The sequence below is a fragment of the Ceratotherium simum genome, chromosome 9, assembly GCF_057802395.1.
Source record: "Ceratotherium simum simum isolate JZ-2026a chromosome 9, ASM5780239v1, whole genome shotgun sequence".
Lineage (NCBI taxonomy): Eukaryota > Metazoa > Chordata > Mammalia > Perissodactyla > Rhinocerotidae > Ceratotherium > Ceratotherium simum.
This window is the reverse complement of record NC_141908.1, coordinates 53,627,647-53,647,572: the sequence shown is the minus strand read 5'-3', so window position 1 is coordinate 53,647,572 and position 19,926 is coordinate 53,627,647. Positions and strand designations below refer to the sequence as shown.

At 41.0% G+C, this 19,926-nt stretch overlaps 1 protein-coding gene across 1 annotated transcript in view; it reads left to right on the top strand.

Annotated features, from left to right (window-relative positions):
- Positions 1–12,216, top strand: part of CIRSR (corepressor of RBPJ and splicing regulator) — a 39,419-nt gene extending 27,203 nt beyond the window's left edge. Inside the window, exons 8-10 of the mRNA XM_004426640.3 lie at positions 8,223–8,329; positions 9,433–9,518; positions 11,183–12,216. Of these exons, the coding sequence (XP_004426697.1) occupies positions 8,223–8,329; positions 9,433–9,518; positions 11,183–11,912 (923 nt within the window). The 3' untranslated portion in view covers positions 11,913–12,216. The remainder of the gene's footprint in view (positions 1–8,222; positions 8,330–9,432; positions 9,519–11,182) is intronic.
- Positions 12,217–19,926: the final 7,710 nt, after the last annotated feature.

The window sequence follows — 19,926 nt, the reverse complement described above, 5'->3', positions numbered from 1 at the left end:
GGAGCATGCTGGAGAGACTTTCTGTAAAAAGAAAGATGATAAAGACAGTTGCTCTTCTGGCAAATCTCCTTTAGTCTGTTATGGAGTTTCCTTTTTTTTTTTTTTTTTTAAAGATTTTATTTATTCATTTTTTTCCCCCCAAAGCCCCAGTAGATAGTTGTATGTCATAGGTTCACATCCTTCTAGTTGCTGTACGTGGGACTCGGCCTCGGGTTGGACGGAGAAGTGGTGCCTTGGGGCGTGCCCGGGATCCGAACCCCGGCCGCCAGCATCAGAGCGCGCGCACTTAACCGCTAAGCCACGGAGCCGGCCCTGTTATGGAGTTTCCTTATGCAACTCCTTGAAGAAGTTGAATCCTTCCAGCATAGCTAGTAAGATAGCCCTATGGCTGATGGCAGAATTTTTTTTAATCCTCCAACATAATTCTACTACAGAAAAAGTATTTGTGTTACCAGATTCTCATTAAAGCTAAACTCCTAAAATAGGCAGATATTAAAACAAATAAAGGATTGACCTCAAAATAAAGAAGTGAAGTTAGGCACTATTTCTCTCCTTTATAATACATTCTCCTCAGCATGATCCATAGTTGATCACTCAGGAACCAATTTTTTTTTTTTATGCATGAGGAAGCTAATTAGCTGAAAAGAAATATTGACCTATTAAAGAGATTATTCAGTAAAACTTGTCAAGTCATAGTGGTTCAAAGGTCAAAATGATGCTCTTGATTAGTACTTTAAATTTTGGCTATTTTGTTTTAAGTGATTACCAATGGTTAAGTCATTTCAAACTATTTATAAGCACTGTTATAATTCAGTAATTAAATTTGTTGTTAGAGTGGCTATGCCTTGAAATTCCATTGACATTAACAAACTAATTGCAATCTTCTGTCAGTAGATGACTCTCCCCTGTGTTAAAGGCATGTGTGGGGCTAGTGGAGGCTACACCTCCCATAATCTCAAAGGGGTATTAAGATTCTCAGACCACACATAACTCTTTTACATGACTCTTCCTATTAACGTCATTCCATCTACTCAAGGTCTGCCAGCTTCAAGTAAAGGAAATTAGCCAGTGATTACCTGGGAAAAGGAGAATGAATGAAATTTAGTCCACCTAGTAAATATTAATTCTTCTACCCAAATCGAACTTAATGAAGTTAACATGAACCTTCATCATGTTCCACTCACTTAGAATGCCCTACCCTTTACCTTTTCCTAAATCATATGAAAATTAGAAAATCAAACTCAATTTCTAGTTCTTTCCTGGAAAGTACAGCTTTTCTGAAATAGGGACTGTATCTTATTTGTCTTTGTATCCCCAATGCCTTGCACGATGTGCATGCTTAATAAATAATAGTTTAGTGAGTGACTGAATGGAAAGGCTTTGCTAACTATTCTAAACATCACTGTTTATTATCTTCTTCACTGAATATATCTTATAACACAAATTTGCAATTTATATTTTTCCTATTCTTTCATATGAACTAATTTTCCCAAAAAGATTATAAGCTTGAAAGCAAAAACCAAGTTCTCTATTCTTTATCTCTCGAGTACCTAGTAAGATAGAATAATAAGTTCTCAATAATACATACTGATTTTTAAAATCACTGTATATGTTATATACTAGGGACAAATAAGTTGAAATTCCTTATGCAGAGCTCTCTCTATAGTTAGAGAGATAATATATAAATGTAGTGAGAGCCTACAGTAACATAGTCATTCAGTAATTATTGTTGACTGATTTAAAATACCATGTGTAACTTTTTTTTAAGTGAAATGCACTGATCTTAAGTATAGAGTTTGAGTTTGACAAATGTATGCACCCATGTAACCAATGTCTCTGACAAGACAGAGAGCATAGAGCCTTGCTGTCACTCTAGAAAATACCCTTCTGTCCCTTTCCAGTTGGCCTCCTCCACCCAAAACCACTATTCTAATTTTTAATTCCATATATTAGTTTTCCCTGTGCATGAACTTCATATAAATGGAATCATACAGTATGTATTCTTTTGTGTCTAACTTCTTTGACCCAACATGTCTTTGAAGTTCATGGATGCATAATTTTTCAAGAGCGTTCACATTCTCATAACATTAAAACATAGTGCTAACATCTAATACTTTGTGTTCATCACAACACAAATGATTTTTCTTAGTCCTGTAGGACTATGAATTTACTTTATTATTGCTGGATGTATCATCACCAAAATATTTACGTATAAATTAAGTTGAAAATGTAAGTTTAAAGACATAATCAAATATAAGTGATATATCTTTAATTGTACTGATTCTGTAAGGCAAGGTTATTTTCAATAACAGTGTTTTTTACTAGCATACTATAAGGGTAGTTTCATCTTTCCTTGCCTTTGTGTATTTTCCAGACACATAGACTAAAATGAAATGTTTAATTTTTCCTTTGCATTGTATATTTTAATAGAAATCAAATTAGCTGTCTTCAGTGTGAACTTGGGATAAGGGCGATAAGAAACTCGTATTGTTTCCAGCCTCCACTAAGATGAACTGGCAGTGTGTCAGGAAAATTCCTGGTATGGAGCAGTTTTATTACAATTCAGCACAATTGGTTCTTGCATAACCTTTAGAAAATCATACATAAAACATTCTCATCTATATAAATAAAAATCACCTACACACTTTATTAATAGCTTTGTTCACTTTTATCCTGGGACTTGTGCTGCATGTTCCTACTGTGCCCCCTTTTCTAGTCTTTTTTTAAGATAACTTTCTATAAGCTTTCTTAAAAGCAAAAAGGTTAGGTAATATTAGGAATCAAATATAAGTGTAAGATAATTCTTGATAATTCCCACTAGACACAGATCTCCCTTTCAATCACGTACTCTAACTAGTGTCTCTAAGTGTCCTTTTTATATTTAGTGACAGGAAGTTCCTTATTCACTAGGTACAGTCAGTTTAACTTTAGGAAAGAAAGAAAGAATGTTGTACTTTCATGGAAATAAGAGTCATAATATATTTTTTTGTGATAATGTTTGGGGCTTTATTTTAAAACACATTTTTAATGTTGTCATGACTACAATAAATACATGGTGAAAGCAAGAACATGACTACAATAAATACATGGTGAAAGCAAGGTTGAAGTCTCAGCCTTTTTTCCTTAGTCTAGTTCATTAGCCAGAAATGTGTGTGTTTTCAGGGGTCATTTTCCTGTCTCCAAACTTGAGAAGACTTTCCATATATTCCCCCAAAGTATGTGGTACAAAATTCCAAAATAATTTAATAGTAAGCCACTAGATCTAGCTACCAGTTTACAGGAAATACAAGGGCTAGAAGAACATATTAAATGACATCACTATCCAGAATGTGGGAAATTCTAAAGGACAAATGACGCAGTTTCTTAAGCAAATGAACAGCAATAAGGCAGTGGGGGGAGGTTGCTAAATTTTTTTAGATTAAAAGAGACTTAAGATATATATCAGTTATACCTCAGTTTAAAAAAAAGAGAGAGAAGACTTAAGAGATACATGAACCAACTGCAGTGTTGGGACCTTATTTGGATCCTTATCTGAACAAACCAACTGTAAAAAGATACTTTTGAGACAATTGGGGAAATCTTAATGTTGACTGGATATGAGATGATATTTTAACACTGTCTGTATTGATAAGTGTAATAGAGGTGTTATAGTTTTATTTTTAAGAAAGTCTTGATTTGTTGGTGATTTATATACCAAAGTGATATCTGAGGTTTTATTTAAAATACTCTATCCAAACAAAAACAAAGGGAGTTGGAGGTAATAGGTAAAACAAGAATGACAAAATATTGATAATTGTTGAAGCCGTGTGATGAGTACATAGGGTTTATTACATTATTCTCTCTGGGTGAAGTTTCTCATAGTATAAAGTTAAATTAAAATACACACACAGGCCGGCCCTGTGGCTTGGTGGTTAAGTGCGCGTGCTGCAATGCTGGCGGCCCGGGTTCGGATCCCGGGTGCGCATCGAGGCACCACTTCTCCGTCCATCCTGAGGCCGAGTCCCACATACAGCAACTAGAAGGATGTGCAGCTATGACATGCAACTATCTGCTGGGGCTTTGGGGGGAAAAAATAAAATAAATAAAATCTTTAAAAAAATAAAATAAAATAAAATAAAATACACACACAAAGGAAAAAAATTGATCACCACTGTAATAGCAAGCAAAACTACTCACTTTAGGAATAGCAATTTAATTTCAGCTAATAGTAGCATTCTGTAAATTAGTGTGTTAAATTTGGGGGAAGGAGGGAAAGGCATTTCTTATACAGCCTTATCTAACCTACAACTCACTGCCCTCCCTTCTCCCACTGAATACCGTAACATTGTAGAAAGTGATGCTTTGTTTGAAAAGAGTGATGAACTTTGAATGGAAGATACACCTGTCCTTGGGAAGAGCCGATGGAGCTAGTGCTGGAAGTGAAACATAAGCATCTTTGCCTCAGCGTTGGTCCTCCTCCTGTGCCATTTCTGGGATTCACCTGGGACTGCTGTCCTCTGATGGTGAAGTCAGTGACATGGCCTTTCTCTTAGCCAGAACTTTTGACTTCTCATATTACTCTCTGATAAAATACGTATTTTACTACGGAACGTTTTTTACCTTCCCTTGCTTTTGCTTAGTTCTGTAAAAATGAATGCTCTTAATGAATAGATTAAAACCTTGACAAACATAATCTTGAATAACGTAATTCACCTTCTGGGAAATGTTTTTTCCCTGAGAGACTGACTTCATGGTATTTTTCTAAGAGAAAATAGTCTGGGTATAATCAGGACGTAGAACTGAATACCATAGTTACAATCAGTATTTTGATGCTTATCCATATCACAGCAAAGAGAGTTTTGCAAAATTAGTGAATGTTGAAAACTGTTTCTTCACTGGACCTGCTTTCCTAAGTTGGAACGTTGTTTTTCATGCTATGGAGGCTTAAACCAGCCTGGCTAAAATGATCTAGAAAGGAGCCCTCATAAATCTAGTTTTTAAAACAAATGCCCTTTTTCTGGTTCTTTAGAATTATTCTGCCATAGCAAGTTGAAGAGCACACCAAGCGTTCCTGAACCCCAACTCCAGCTGCAAATTTAAATTGTCACCATACATAAAAGTAGTCATTTTGCATTTGAACATATTTATAATATCTGTTTTTTCAACTTGTCTAGATAATCTATTATATCAACTAAATTTTGAGTTCTCAGAGAGCTGTTCTGTCAGTTTAACTCTACATAGGCACTGTCACAATAACATGAAAATATATTGGGGGACAGCCTGGTGGCATAGTGGTTAAGTTCACGTGCTCCGCTTCAGCAGCCTGGGTTCTCAGGTTTAGATCCCAGGCATGGACATAGACACTGCTCATCAAGCCATGCTGTGGCCGTGTCCCATATACAAAATAGAGGAAGATTGGCATGGATATTAGCCCATAGCCAATCTTCCTCAAGCAAAAAGAGGAAGATTGGCAACAGATGTTAGCTCAGGACAAACTTCCTCACCAAAAACAAACAAAAAACACATGAAAATATAAAGATACCTTGCTAAATATATCTTAATTAAACCTGACTTGTCATATCTTCTAAACCCAGAACTTTTGATGATAGAAGGAGAAGGTTTAAACGTACAAAAATACGTGAAGAAGACTAGATTTTGAAAAATGTTACTACCAAGAGCATTTTTTTAATTATGAAGAATATATCAAAATAATCATAAAAGTTTTGTAGCTACTGGTAACAATAATGATTACTGTTGATTGAGCCTGTCCGTCAGGTACTTCACTCAGGGCTGTATTGACAGTCTTACAATGTGGAAGCACATGTGCCACACAGAGTTCAGTTGAGGTTTCAGAGAAATATAAATGCTAAAAGAGTAACATTTGTTTCATAATCTGTATAATCTCTGTCAGGCTGGGGAAAGAGAGATCATTTTCTTGAAGTAGTTGGAAGTACTGTCATGAAAATGTAAAAAAGCATGTTTTCTAAAACATCTTATTAAAAGGACCATCTTTTGATGAAATTAGTAACCTCTCATCATAATGGCCAAGCTCTTTGGCCCTTTACTGGAGTGGTTTTTATCCTAATTTTTAGCATGTTTGCTTTCTGAATTCATATGACATCTAAAAAGTTGTTGACAAGGAAATGTAGTTTTGACCCTTCAGAAAAGAATTTTCTAATTTATAAAATTATGTTCCTACATGTGAAATTTGAGAAGCCCCCAAAGTGAACATTTTATGATTAGTTTAAAGCTATTAATTGTATTAGTATTTTTGTGTGTGTGTGTGAGGAAAATCAGCCCTGAGCTAACATCCATGCCAATCCTCCTCTTTTTGCTGAGAAGACCAGCCCTGAGCTAACATCTATTGCCAATCCTCCTCCTTTTTTTTTTTCTCATTTTCTCCCCAAAGCCCCAGGTGATAGTTGTATGTCATAGTTGCACATCCTGCTAGTTGCTGTATGTGGGACGCCGCCTCAGCATAGCCAGACGAGCGGTGCATCGGTGCACACCCGGATCCGAACCTAGGCGGCCAGTAGTGGAGCGCGAGCACTTAACCGCTAAGCCACGGGGCCGGCCCCTGTGTTAGTATTTTTAACGCCATTTAGGGGCAACCAGTATTAAAATTTAAAATTCAATTTTTACTTAAGATTTTATTTTCAATATTATCAACCAAATTGAATAATTAAAAGGTCATTAAAGTAATCCGTGGGCATTAAGTATCTTGTATAAAAGAAAAAACATCAAAAATCCTATATTGTTTTAAAATAAAATATTAATATCAATGAAATAAAGATACTGCTTTATGATGTTTTTGTTTGTTTTGTTTTCAACTAAATAAGGCTTTTTCTTTTCCAGTAAAGTGTCAGATTACTAATAACTTCCCATACTCCAATAATAGGCAATTTTTTCCTATTATCTCCCTAATACCTAGAGCCACCTTTCAGTTGTTCTTGGTAATATGAATAGAACTGTCAAGTCCATAGAGTCCAACAGAAGATATTAACTAACGTACCCCTGAACTTTTCTGACCAAACTTTTTACCAAAGATGCTATTGACAAGTGATAGATTTGAATTTTGTTGCCTGTTGTTTTCCATGGTAACATGTAGGAAACATGCAAATAAGCGGTAAAAGACCAATAAAACAGTGAAAAGAAAAAGAAATAGATGAACTATTTAATCAACAAACTAGGGAACCAGTTTCTGAATGTTTCGCTATCCCCCACCTCCCTTATGAATTCCTTGTTGGCAAGAACTGTCTTATTCTTCCTTATATTCCAGATACATCACCCAGTATAGTTCATTTAAGCCAGTGTAGATGGTTGAGGCCAGAAACTTTAAATAGCTTCCATGAAATGTTGTCATTATTTGCTACCTGCAGAGAAAACAAAATGAAACTGGAATATATGAAAGAAAGAGGAAAGAGTCCTCCTACCTTACGTAAAACAAATGTTTGAGGGGAGGGCGCAGACGTTTAAAAAAATTTGTTTTCTAATTATAGCTATCTTTAGTCCATATTATTTATCTTTGGTACATGTTATATGACCAAAAAGAAGCTCACTTTTCAGTTTGGAATTTTGCAAAAGTGGCAACAGCAGCTTGTAAAAAATATAACGCATACACACCTATTCCAAGCCTAAAGTTGTTTGTCACCAACCCAAAACTAATAATTAGAAATTTCAAACTCTGGGTATATATATGTGCAAGATTAACTAAAGTACTTGATTGTTACCCATAGCACATGCGTGCGTGTGTGTGTGTTTTGTTGATAATTAGCAACAACATAGCAATGTATTCGGTATTGGTATTTGATAAATAAGGGTGAGGAATTTTAAATTGGAAACTAGAATAATAAATTACTCATATACCTTTAAAAGAATCTCTTTTAAATTGAATTCTTACGGAGAGAATAACTGAAGTTTAATTGCAGTTTTTTATCATTTTGCATTGATTTTATCCTAAAAATTGCCAAGCAGATAACATTTAAATGTATTTTTTTCAATATGACAAAGTTACATAAGAAGAGAATCCCCTCGCACGTAAAGAAAAATGCAATTATTTTCTATTCTGAATCTCCAGACTGCTGTTTTAGAAAATCATATCTGATTATTTGCTCAGCAGAAGATTATTGAGTTGATTTAGCTGTGATTTTACTTAACAAAGCTTCAACTGCATTCCTACTGTGGAGTCCGAAAAAGGTAGAGAGATATAAATGATACATTCAAACTGTGATTTTTGTGAACAGGGCCATCGATGCACCCCTCGGAGCTAATAGCGGAGATGAGAAACAGTGGGTTTGCACTGAAACGAAATGTGCTGGGGAGAAACTTGACCGCAAATGATCCATCACAGGTAATGATCTTTTTATCAGTAAGCTGAAAATGTCTATAAATCTAAATGTGATTGCTTGTGAATTGCTGCTTAATGTTTTCCAATATGCGTATATCCATAGGAAAGCAAGATAGAGCAAAGAAAATGCCTAAAATATATTTTGATTTTGCTTCTTTATTATTTTAACCTAAATGAGAAATTGTTTTTAAACCTATATTTTAATAAATGAAACTGCTCCTCTGGGTTTATGTGGATAAAATATCTGACTGAACTGGTGATAAGGTTGTTATTGTTTCCTTCCTGCTAACTTACCGCTGAAGTGACACTAAATAGAACCGAGGGGAAGAAGTGCATAAAAGCAAACCCCTAAAAATTATAGAAAATATTTTAAACTTATTTAATTTATTAAACTATACATATATCCAGAAAATGGTTGAGTTTGAAGGGCTGTAGATATTCTAATACAAACCATTTATTTTATTCAATGAGGACGCTGGAGCCCAGAGAAGTGAAATGATTTCCCTCCAGTCATGTGGCTATTTGGGGACATGAGACTAAAACCCAGGCTCCCACTGGCATAAACTTTTGCTGCTCTGAAAAGAGGCACTATACTTTTCAAACATGGCTAGGGATTGGTCGTGTAATTTATGTAACCATATATTTGTACTATTTAAAATATTTGATAATGTACTGTTGAAATTATAAAGGCTAAAATTGTGGATGTTTTGACCTTCCTGTAAAGTTCATGATCTTCTTGGTTTTAATATTTCATTAAATTAAAAATAAAATATTTAAACCCTCAAGTATTTAGATTCAAACTCAAGAGATAGACAGTAGAAGCCATGCATAAACGTTTTATCTGTTTTTCTCTATCATCTTCTTCCTGATATAGTTTGCTAATACTGGCAGAGCAGTCATGTTAACCTCTTAGTGCCTTATGATCCTCCGTGGCAGGTAGACTACAAAAAATTTTTTAATTCCCCCCAACTGCCCAATCCAAAATGTCATACTCGTCTACGGTATGTCCCTAATACAATATTTCTTATTTGTAAATATTTTCTTTCCTGTGTGGTAACTAACTTGTCTTGCAACCTAGCAATTTAATGATGTCTTTGTTGACTCAGGAGTATGTTGCGAGCGAGGGTGAAGAAGATCCAGAAGTAGAATTTTTAAAGTCACTAACAACCAAACAAAAACAGAAACTTCTCAGGTAATTTTAAAGTACATATTTAATGGATTCAACATTTTTTCTAATGTTTCATCTTGGTATCATATTCAACTCTGATCCTAGAAGCTCATGAAGGTACTTAACCATGCATCAGATTTATTTATTGATTTATTCTTCAACTATAATAATATAATTTTGTCTTTTAGTAGCATGAAAATGAGTATAAGATTATATACACAGATTACACCACAAAATCATTGCACTTTTCAGAACATTTAATTTGGAAATAGATTTATTTGTAGGTTTTACTTTTCATAATAGATATGTATGTATCTTTGCACACAGTTTGGTTCCTAGAAAATATTGTGGGCCATGTTATTACTTTTTGTACATTTTATAATATTTTATGAGGAATGCTGGAAGATGCTTAAGTTTACAAAGTAAATATGAATCTTATTAAACAGACTCTGGATTAAAGAATCCAAGAAATGTCTGCTGAGTCCAATAGAGGGAGCTCGTGATATTTCAGTATGTGGAGTTTTGAGACTGGCTGGACCGAACCCAGTGAAGACATTTTTATTTCAGAGTAATTCAAACATATCTTATAAACATGTTATTCTTCTGAGAATGTGCAGTACTTTTTAGAAATTTGGAATGCCTTAATAGAATTGTCCTAATTATTTATAAATCCAAACAGTTGTTGAAAACTAGTGTGTGAGATTATTTTATTTTGTATAACCAAAAAAGAGTATAAAAAATGAAAAGTGTATTCTTATTCAGAATTTCTGGAGAATATGATCTTTAATTTTGATAATATGATATTAATATTGCCATACTTTAAAATAGTACATACATAAAATTAATTTTTCATCTGATTATAGCTATATATTTGAGTTTGCAGTAGGTCCAGCTAATGTTACAAATCTTTCTTTAGGTCAGAATGACCATTTATTTAGAGTGCTATATAATTTCAAATTCCGATTCAGTAAGAAGGGCCGGCCCCGTGGCTTGGCGGTTAAGTGCGTGTGCTCTGCTGCTGGCGGCCCAGGTTCGGATCCCGAGCGCGCACCAACGTGCCGCTTCTCCAGCCATGCTGAGGCCGTGTCCCACATACAGCAACTGGAAGGATGTGCAGCTATGACATACAACTATCTACTGGGCCTTTGGGGGAAAAATAAATAAATAAAATTATGATTCAGTAAGAATTTTTTTTTAATAGTCATTACTATTAAGGAAAGTATAGTGAGAGAATTGGCTTAATGCATTTAGTTTTTTTATTTAAACTTAATGTATATGTGACTCAAATAATTTATTTTATTTTATTTTTTTTTTAAAGATTTCATTTATTTTATTTTTCCCCCCAAAGCCCCAGTGGATAGTTGTATGTCGTAGCTGCACATCCTTCTAGTTGCTGTATGTGGGACTCGGCCTCAGGATGAACGGAGAAGTGGTGCCTCGATGCGCACCCGGGATCCGAACCCGGGCCACCAGCATCGCAGCGCATGCACTTAACCACCAAGCCACAGGGCCGGCCCTCAAATAATTTAAAAAGAAGAAAATGATTTGTCATTTAGTAAAGAGTGTATTTATGTTTGAATATCACTTTTAATAGCTTCTAAGAAAATATATTGTCTATTCAAAAGTTTATATTTGTTGATGAAAAAACTATTTTTACATAGTCTGTTACTGTTTTTTCCCAATAACAGGAAGTTGGATCGGCTTGAGAAGAAGAAAAAGAAAAAGAAAAAAGATAGAAAAAGGAAAAAGCTTCAGAAGAGCAGAAGTAAACACAAAAAACATAAAAACAAATCCTCCTCTTCCTCCCCTTCCTCCTCCTCCTCCTCCTCCTCCTCCTCCAGCGAGACTTCAGAAAGCAGCAGTGAGAGTGACAACAAAGAAAAGAAAATACAAAAGAAGAAAAGAAAGAAAACCAAGTGTGTAGGGAATAACAACAGTGATTCTGAAGAGAAGGACAAGTCTAAGAAGAGAAAACTTCATGAAGAACTTTCTAGCAGTCACAGTAACAAGGGAAAGCCTACGTTTTTAAAACAAGAGATTTCTGGGGAGAATAGCAAATGGAGCCACTGTGATTCTGACAGAAAGAGCAGAAGCCGTAACCATAGCGCAGAGAAGAGAGGACCTGAGAGAAGTGAGAGGAGCAGCAGGAGCCAGAGCAGGGAGGAGAGGGGCAGGAGGAGCCGAAGCAGAAGCCACGGCAGCCACAAGCCAAGAGAGATAAGAAGACGGCCATGGCGAAGTCCCAGTGGAGAGCGGAATAGAAGCCATGACACCAGAGGCCATGGCACAGACACACACAGAGCGGGAAACATGCACAGAGAGAACCCAGGAGATAAGCATACTAGAGCAACACAAAGCGAGTGCAGCAGTAGAGAGAGAATGAGAGAGAGACTGTATGTGACAACCACCTGGGAGTAAAAACATCTCCTCTTTCTGATTGAATACCTTTAGCAAGGGCTAAATTATGTACTGTTGTCTTTCTAATAAAAAAGCTCTATGTTAATTTTCCATCTCTGTAAATTGTCATATCAAGTACAAAACTACGTGAATCTCATATAAGAATGAACTTTGCAAAATATTTGTAAATAATCCATTTGGGGGCTGTAAAAATATTTTCTGTTGATAGATGTTTCTGGTGCCCTATACTAGATAAAAATCCCATGTAACTCTGTGACATTTTCTTTGTTCTGAAACATCATTAAAAGAATGACAGTACATTGAATGGGTATAATTTAATTTTTATTTTTTTCAATTCAAATTTATTACTTTTAAGATTTGAATTCACTTAAAGCAAAGTGTAATTGTTGTTGAAATTCACTAGTATAAATTAAATAATGAATTGATCAATATTTCTTTAAGACTTTTAAATTCCCTTCAGATGTTTTGTTCTACAGAGTAAGCTATTTACATTTGGATGATGTAGTCATTTCCTGTGCTGCCATAACAAATCACCTCAGACTTAACACAAATTTATTATACAGTTCTGAAGATCAGAAGTCTGCAATGGGTCTGCCTAGGCTAAAATCAAGGTGTCAGCAGGGTTGGTTCTTTGTGGAAGCTCCAAGGGAAAATCTCTTTGCTTGCGTAGTACTGCTTCTAGAAGCCGCGCATGCCTTGGCTCCTGGCCCCTTCTTCCGTCTTCACAACTAACAAATGCGAGTCAAGTCCTCACATCTGATGACTCTTGACTCTGACATTCTGCATCCCTCTTCCACTTTTAAAGACCCTCGTGATTACATTGTGCCCACCAGGAGCATCCAGAATAATGTCCCTATCTTAAAGTCAACTGACTAGCAACCTTAATTCCCCTTTGCCATGTAACCTAACATATTCATAGGTTCCAGGGATTAGGATGTGTTCATCTTTAAGGGGTTATTATTCTACCTACCACAGATGGCCTTTCTGCTACTGGCATACAACTATTAAAGATTTTACTTCTATGGGCCGGCCCGGTGGCTTAGCGGTTAGGTGCGCGCGCTCCACTGCCAGCGGCCTGGGTTCGGATCCTGGGCACGCACCGACGCACCACTCTTCCGGCCATGCTGAGGCCGTGTCCCGCATGCAGCAGCTAGAAGGATGTGCAGCTATGACAGACAACTATCTACTGGGACTTTGGGGGAAAAAATAAATAAAATCTAAAAAAAAAAAAAGATTTTACTTCTAAAGGTTAGGCGTTACATGTAATATCACAAATGGGCCGATGTAAACTAATTAGATATATTTCATTAGTAAAGATATATAACGCATATTTAAATTTAGCTGGAAATTTTCCCTTGTGTTTCAAAGGCTACGGTAAAAGAAAACTATAGAAAAAATTATTTAGTACAAATTACAAGTAACATGCAATTCCAAAATATATGTACTAAATATCACAGACAAGTATTTTTAACAGGGTTCCACATTTTAAAAACTTATTGAATACAATACAAATATTGATTAGATGGTTTCGAGGGTTGGCAGTCATAATTTCATAAATTCTATAAAAAATAAGTTTGAAAGAGGAGAGTTAAGTAAAACCACTCCTCAAAGTCTGATATATATGCCTTTGTCTTGTACATGCACACACATCAATGTCCTCTGATTTAGAAGCAGCTAACTAAAGGCATAAGCAACCCTTTGATTATTAGAGCATTGGGAGGAGAACTTGAATTCCTTCTACAGTATTTTTTTTATAACATACAGTGCACCTCAAAGATCCCTTTCCTTCTTCATTTAAAAAAAGAAAGCATGCATTTGAAATTGATAAAGTGCTAATTTACACCTTGAGTTCATCAGTGTGCACTGATTATTTTCTATCTTATGCCTTTTTAGACTTTATAATTTTTATAATGTCAAAACCTATGCAATACTTACTGCCTTAAAGGGTTTCTGAACCAATACAGTGTTCATGAAGAGAAATGTTGAAATGCATCCTGTAATTAAAAATGAATTAAAGAAATACATTATCATTTCTTACACTTTTTTCATTGAATTTCACAGAAGTGTGGTCCACTTTTAGCTTTATAAGTGGCCATAGAATTTTTTTTAATCTCTGGTTTAGTCATCCCTTTTTAAGATTGAGAAACTATAAAGTGCTACCAATAGCCCCAATATTCTTATCCATCCAATGGTGAGAAAAATTTCCCATGTAATTATGGAAGATGTTGATTTCAGCCTTGGTCACCCAAAGGTGCTAGACAGCCCCAAGGGGCTAGCATTCCAACTTGTCAAACTTAAAACCTGAAGGGAAGCATTTGTACATACCATCATAAGAGGGTAACAGTTTTAAAGAAAGTCACCCTACTTGTTCTGCACACTCTAATGATATGGTAAAAAGAATTGAAAGTGAATCGAATAAACATGTTAGACATCTAATTCTACTTCTGCTTTTGAAATAGAAGGTAGAAACTAAAGAGAGAAACCTCATAATAAAAAAGATGTCTAGTTGTATGTGTAGAGATTCCCCTAAGCACTGAGAGCCAAAGAATCATCCTCCGAGTTTAATGAATCTACGGTTCAAGAACCCAGTCCTCAACAGTGACTTTTTAGAAAACCACCTGAAAAGACTGGTGATGTCATTCTTCTTACCCTTAATAGACAAATTCTTTTAGGGAAATCTAGGTATGCCTAGATTTCTTGCCTAGACATTTCTTATTTGTCCACGGGCCTGGAACTGCACTGGCAGACATCCAAGACATTTTTTGGGTACCCTCCTGCCGTCTTTCTTGGCCTAACACTTGGCATAATTTAACACTAGCAAATTAATTCCTGTAGGAGGTGCTGTCGATTTACAAATGGCCAGGAAAGATCAGGTTACTAGGTTAGGACTTGTTTATTTATCTGAATGTTTATGTGGTAAGTTAGTCACAACTTCGTTTAATAAATGTGCCATAATAGGCAGAGGTTGCTGCAGCATAGCGGCAGGTCTGCTTACCTTGAAATGTGAAACGCAGATCTTGTTTTGAATCATACGGTTTTAATCTAAAGAAAGCTTTTTATCCGAAAGGCTTGGAGAGACCTTTCTTGCTGTTCTTCCCTGAGACCGCTTGCTGATAGTGAATCAGATCAGTCCCCGCTGCTGGGAGCGCGCCGTTTTCCAGTTTTAATCACGGAACGCTTAATATGCTTTAGCAGTGAAGCGCAAAGATCTCAACATCCACCTTGAGCGGATTCGCTCTCCTCCTTACCTAATGCCCACTGGACCACCACGCGGGTGGCGGCCGCTGAGCAAGGCCGCATCCTCCACACCCTGTGCTTAAGATCACGGAGAAAGCTGCATTTTAGCCTTAGTAGCCGAAGAAATCTTATTTGGGTTTTCTGAAAAGAAAACCTTGGTAGTTACCATTTCTTGAAAAGAGATAAAGGCACGCAATAGCTGCAGGCTTTGGAAGAGTTTTTTTGGATCAAAAGGGAGACATGCTTTTAAAAAGTTGTGAGGAACAAATAAGACCGAGGGAACGCTAAGGTTTGGGAAATGAGAAGGCAACTGAGGTCTCTCCTGATGAGGCTCCTAAAACCCGCTCCCTGCTGCCGGAAAAGGAAGCACATACTCCTCATCACCTTCCCCCTTTCTCCTCCCTTCACGCCACACTTAACATCACCCGCAGAATCCAACAGCAATAGTGAAGCGAGGTGCGGGATGACACGCAGGGGGCTGCTTCTAGTGGAAAGAAATGCACACTCCGGCCCTGACTGTCTGTGAGCCGCCTTTCCCCGACTCGTAGACACGGAAAACCCCAGCACTCGGCTCGAAGGCCTATTCCGAGGGGGTGGGCGGAAGTGGAGGTCCGGGGGATCCGGTACTGGCCAGAGCCGGGCTTGCAAGGACTTCGCCCTAAACCCAAAGGAGGGCGGAAGGGGGCTGGAGTAGGGTGATGGAGTGAGTCCCAGGCCGGGGTTGGCCCTTCCCATCCCCAGAGGCAACGCCAGCCCTGCGTACTCCGGTGCTTTCCTTCTAGATACGCGTCTGGCAACCTTCTGAACGCACCTCAAACCCAAATGGAAAGGCTCAGAATTAGGGGGCTCATCCCTCTCCTAGAAGATGCGCCTCGCGCGAGGAGGCCGCTGGACTCCCCACCCACAAAGTGTAACGGGAAAGTGTCCGGATTCGCCCGCAGCACCGGTTCCCCCCACCTCACCCCAGTGGCCCACCCATTGGATTCCCGAGCCACTCTTCCGGCTGCGGGCCACCAGAGCTGCGTCCTGGGGACCGGCGCGCCGGGGCCGCCGCGCGCCTTCTGCTGCCGGTTCCCGCCTAAGCTCGCCGGGCCTCGGGCGCGTTTCGCCTGCGCAGGTCGGAGGGCGGACTCGCCTTCGGCAGTTAGGAAAGCGAGCGAATTTCTCTCGTCGCTCGGGCTCCACAGGTGAAGAGGGCGCTTTAGGACGTCGACGCTAATCGCTTGCTCCTGGGGCAAAAATGAAAATGTCAACTCTCGCCAGCAATCTGCAAGCAGAAAACGGACTGGCGGAGACACCCATCACTTTGCACTTCTTTTATATATGAGTCACCCAGAAATGGTTAGATGTTTGCAAATGCAAAATCCCTGGTATGAATTTCCAAAGGAAGAGAGTGCAAGGGTCTTGGAAAACCTGAAAACTTAGGTGTTTTTCTTTCCCAGGACACTGAGAAGAGGCCCTGGAAGAATGTGTCCCAACGGACATTCTGAAACCTTCTCCTTAACTGGAGCTGCAAACACACTGTATATATTTATATCCATAACATATAGGGTAGGCATGTCTGTATGTATTTACCTCATACATATTTCTATAAACTCCAGCGTCTGGAAAGGGTGGGGGGTAAATAACACTGAACGGTTAAAATTATGGAGAAGGGATAATAACTGATTACTAATTTGAAAGTAAATAAACAGGTGACTTTTTCAGATCAAATTCCTCCTTGGATCGTTACAATAAATATCTCTGAAGGAAGCTCTCTATTTATGTTGTCATTGATTAATTCTTCACTACCTCATTTGATTTCGATTTAGAACGATTTGATTCTAATTTAATTAGCATGTAATTTGGATGTACATAATTACTGTAATTATGACATTCAGGTAAGGCAGCTTTAGGCTGAAAGGCAATTTCAAATTTTCTAGCAACCTACTTTGTACTGGGAAATGGACAAGGACTTTGCGCCCTGCTATCCAAGTGGTAATTAGCACATCTTTGAAATAGGCAGTGTGGCGGGGTTTGTATTAAAACAGCAAATACAAACCCAGCCGAGCTACCCGCTGCAAAGGTGGCTGCGAGTTCCCGGAAACGCACGGCGTTTCCCCGGCGCGAGATCGGGGACCCGGCGCCCGGGCGCCTCGGCCGGTCCTCGCGGCTGCGGGTGACGGCGCCTCCGCCGCCTCGGGCGCGGGGTTTGGAGGTGTAGCTTTTAAGATTAAAATACAATAAAGACGCGGGGGGTGGGGGACAAGGAAGGAGGGGAAGAAGCGACCGCACGACGTCTGAAGACAAGGGGTGGGCTGGTGGGCTAGGAAGAGGAGGGAGAGCGGCGGCGGGGGGAGGGCGACGCGCAGAGAGCAGAGAAAATTGGTCAACGCCCCCAACTGTTATCCGATTTTAGATTTGGGTTTCAGAGGGGAAAAGTGGGGACAAAAGGGGTGGGTTTGCGCCGGCAGGGTGCGCGGACCCTTCGGAGGGGCTGGGGTGAGGGGTTTCGGGGCTTCTGGCCGCGCTCGGGGGCTCCGCGCGCCCCTCCCGGCCCGGCCTGCCTCGCAGCCCCCAGAGCCCGACTCGGGGGGACGGGGGCCTGGAGGAGGGCACGAGGCGGGAGGACGCTTCGGCCACCCCCGGGGCCGGGCTGGTGGAAGCTGCGGGTCCCTCGCTTCTCTGCCCCGCAAAGGGGGGTCTGGGGACCTGCGACGGTCTGGTTGCCCAGTTTAATCTGCTTGGTTCCAGTCGGTCCCGGATAGTCCACGCGGCCTCGCCGACCTGGAGCCCTCGGATCCGGGGTCGTTGGGCGCAGACCGCGGGAGGCCGCGCCCACGGCCGGGTCCCCACCCGGGGTTCACGTCGCCGCCGACAGCACCCAGCGTGCTCAACTTCGAGTTGGGAGGCCCTGAAGTTGCCTTGAAAGGGATGTTAAATGCGACAATTCTAAGACTAGGGCCAAGCAGGACGTTATTTTGTTTGGATTTTCAGTTAGCATGTTCCAGAAACGACCTCTTTCCCTGGGAGCAGTAATACCGGCCGTTGCTAAGCACTGCCCCCCCAAGAGCGGGGCTCGGTCCCCGAGAACACAAAAACTCGCTTTCCTTCGCTGGTTTCGCTGGGTTGTTGCAGCTGCCGGCCAACGCCGGTCTCCCTGCGCTAATAGCGGCGAGCCGGGCGGCCAGCGCGCCCTTCCCGGCCCGGGGCTCTAGATGGCGCCAGCGAGCCGCACTCGCCGAGCTCCTCTTAAGGGAATCAAGAGCGACTGTCAAACATAAAAGCAAATCAGAGTTTTCAGTTTTTTTAATGTGTTAAGAATGTTATTCCTTAAGAAAATTTGTAGCTAAATTATTCTCACTTAAAATAAACACTTAGTATACCAATTACACAAATGGGCGGGATTTATGTGAGATTTACTTCATCTGCATTTTTGTAGTGGGAGAGTGCCTTGGTGAATACAGATAATAGATGCAAATAAGATTAGAGTTAAAATAAATAAAGTTTCCATCTGAATAAAAAGAAATTCCATTTTACACGACTTATAAGGATTTGACGGAATGTCCAGACACGCCGTTCAGGTGCACAATCTAATCTCGTCCAAATAATGTTTTCTCTCTTTGAGGAAAGAACATCTTTCTCTTTTCTCCTTTTTTTCTTTTTCCTCATCAGGTAGGATCCTATTCACTCCAAAGGGGAAAATGTAGAGAGTCAAAGAAGGAAACCGCCCGGGGCGCGTGTGGATTGGGGATGGGCAGGCGCAGGGCCAAGGACCACTTGGTCTTGGTTCCTCGTCTGCGCAGGAAGCTCCAGAACCGAAAGCGGTGGAGAAACCGGCTGAGACGAAATCGCACTTCCCCTCACCCGGGCCTGAGCGGGCCTCCGCGCCCCCCGACCCCAGGCCGCGGCCCCAGCCCCACACCGACCCCCAGGCCGCTGCCCTCGTCTGCGCCCTGACCCCTGGCCGCGGCCTCCCGCTCCTCGCGGGCCCCGGAGCCAAGGCGGCCCAGGCCGCCGGAGCCCCGAGGTGGCCCCGGGGAGACGCAGCCCCATCTGGGGTGGAGGCTGAACTCGTCTGGTCGTTCGTGGGCTCTCTCCTCCCACGCACGCGCTCTCCAAGGTGCTCGGCCTCAGCTGGTCGCCCCCGCTCCGGTCAAGGTCTCCCCGCGCCCCCAGGGTCCCCTAGGGCTGCGGAGTTGGGGACGAGGGCTGGGGTCCGTCTTCGCCTGTTGGTTTCGGCCCGGGGGCAGGGCCCTCGCTCCCTCGGGTTCAGGTTTCCCGAGCTCTGGTCTGCCTGCTGGCCGCCCGGGCCCTGCCGCCGCGCGCCGCTCCGGGAGCGCGGTGATGGACGTCTGCTGACCCGCGGGGCAGAGGCAGCGCGCAGAGGCCTTGATCACTGGGCTGCGCAGGGAGCGGCGCGGCGAGCGGGACCTGCACCGCCAGGCCCTTTGATCTGCCTTTATTATCCGCGAGAAACAAAGCTGCCTGGGACAGACGCCCGGGCGCCCTCGGTCCTCGGGAAAACCCGCCACACCCTCGGCCCCGCGCCGCGGCCCGCAGCCCCCAAAAGCGCCGGGCACCCTCTCGGCCTCCGGGGCCTCGGCCCAAAACCCCCGGGGTAAACGCACCCCTGCGGCGCCTCCGGAAGACAGACCTGAACCAGAAGGCGGGGGAGGGGGGGGCTGTCCCGGTTATGAACTGTTTGAGCGAGGAAAGAAAATGGCCAAAGAAAAGGAAATCTCGAGGAAGAGCCGGGCAGCCGAGGCTGCGGGGACCGCACGAACGAGGAGAGGGA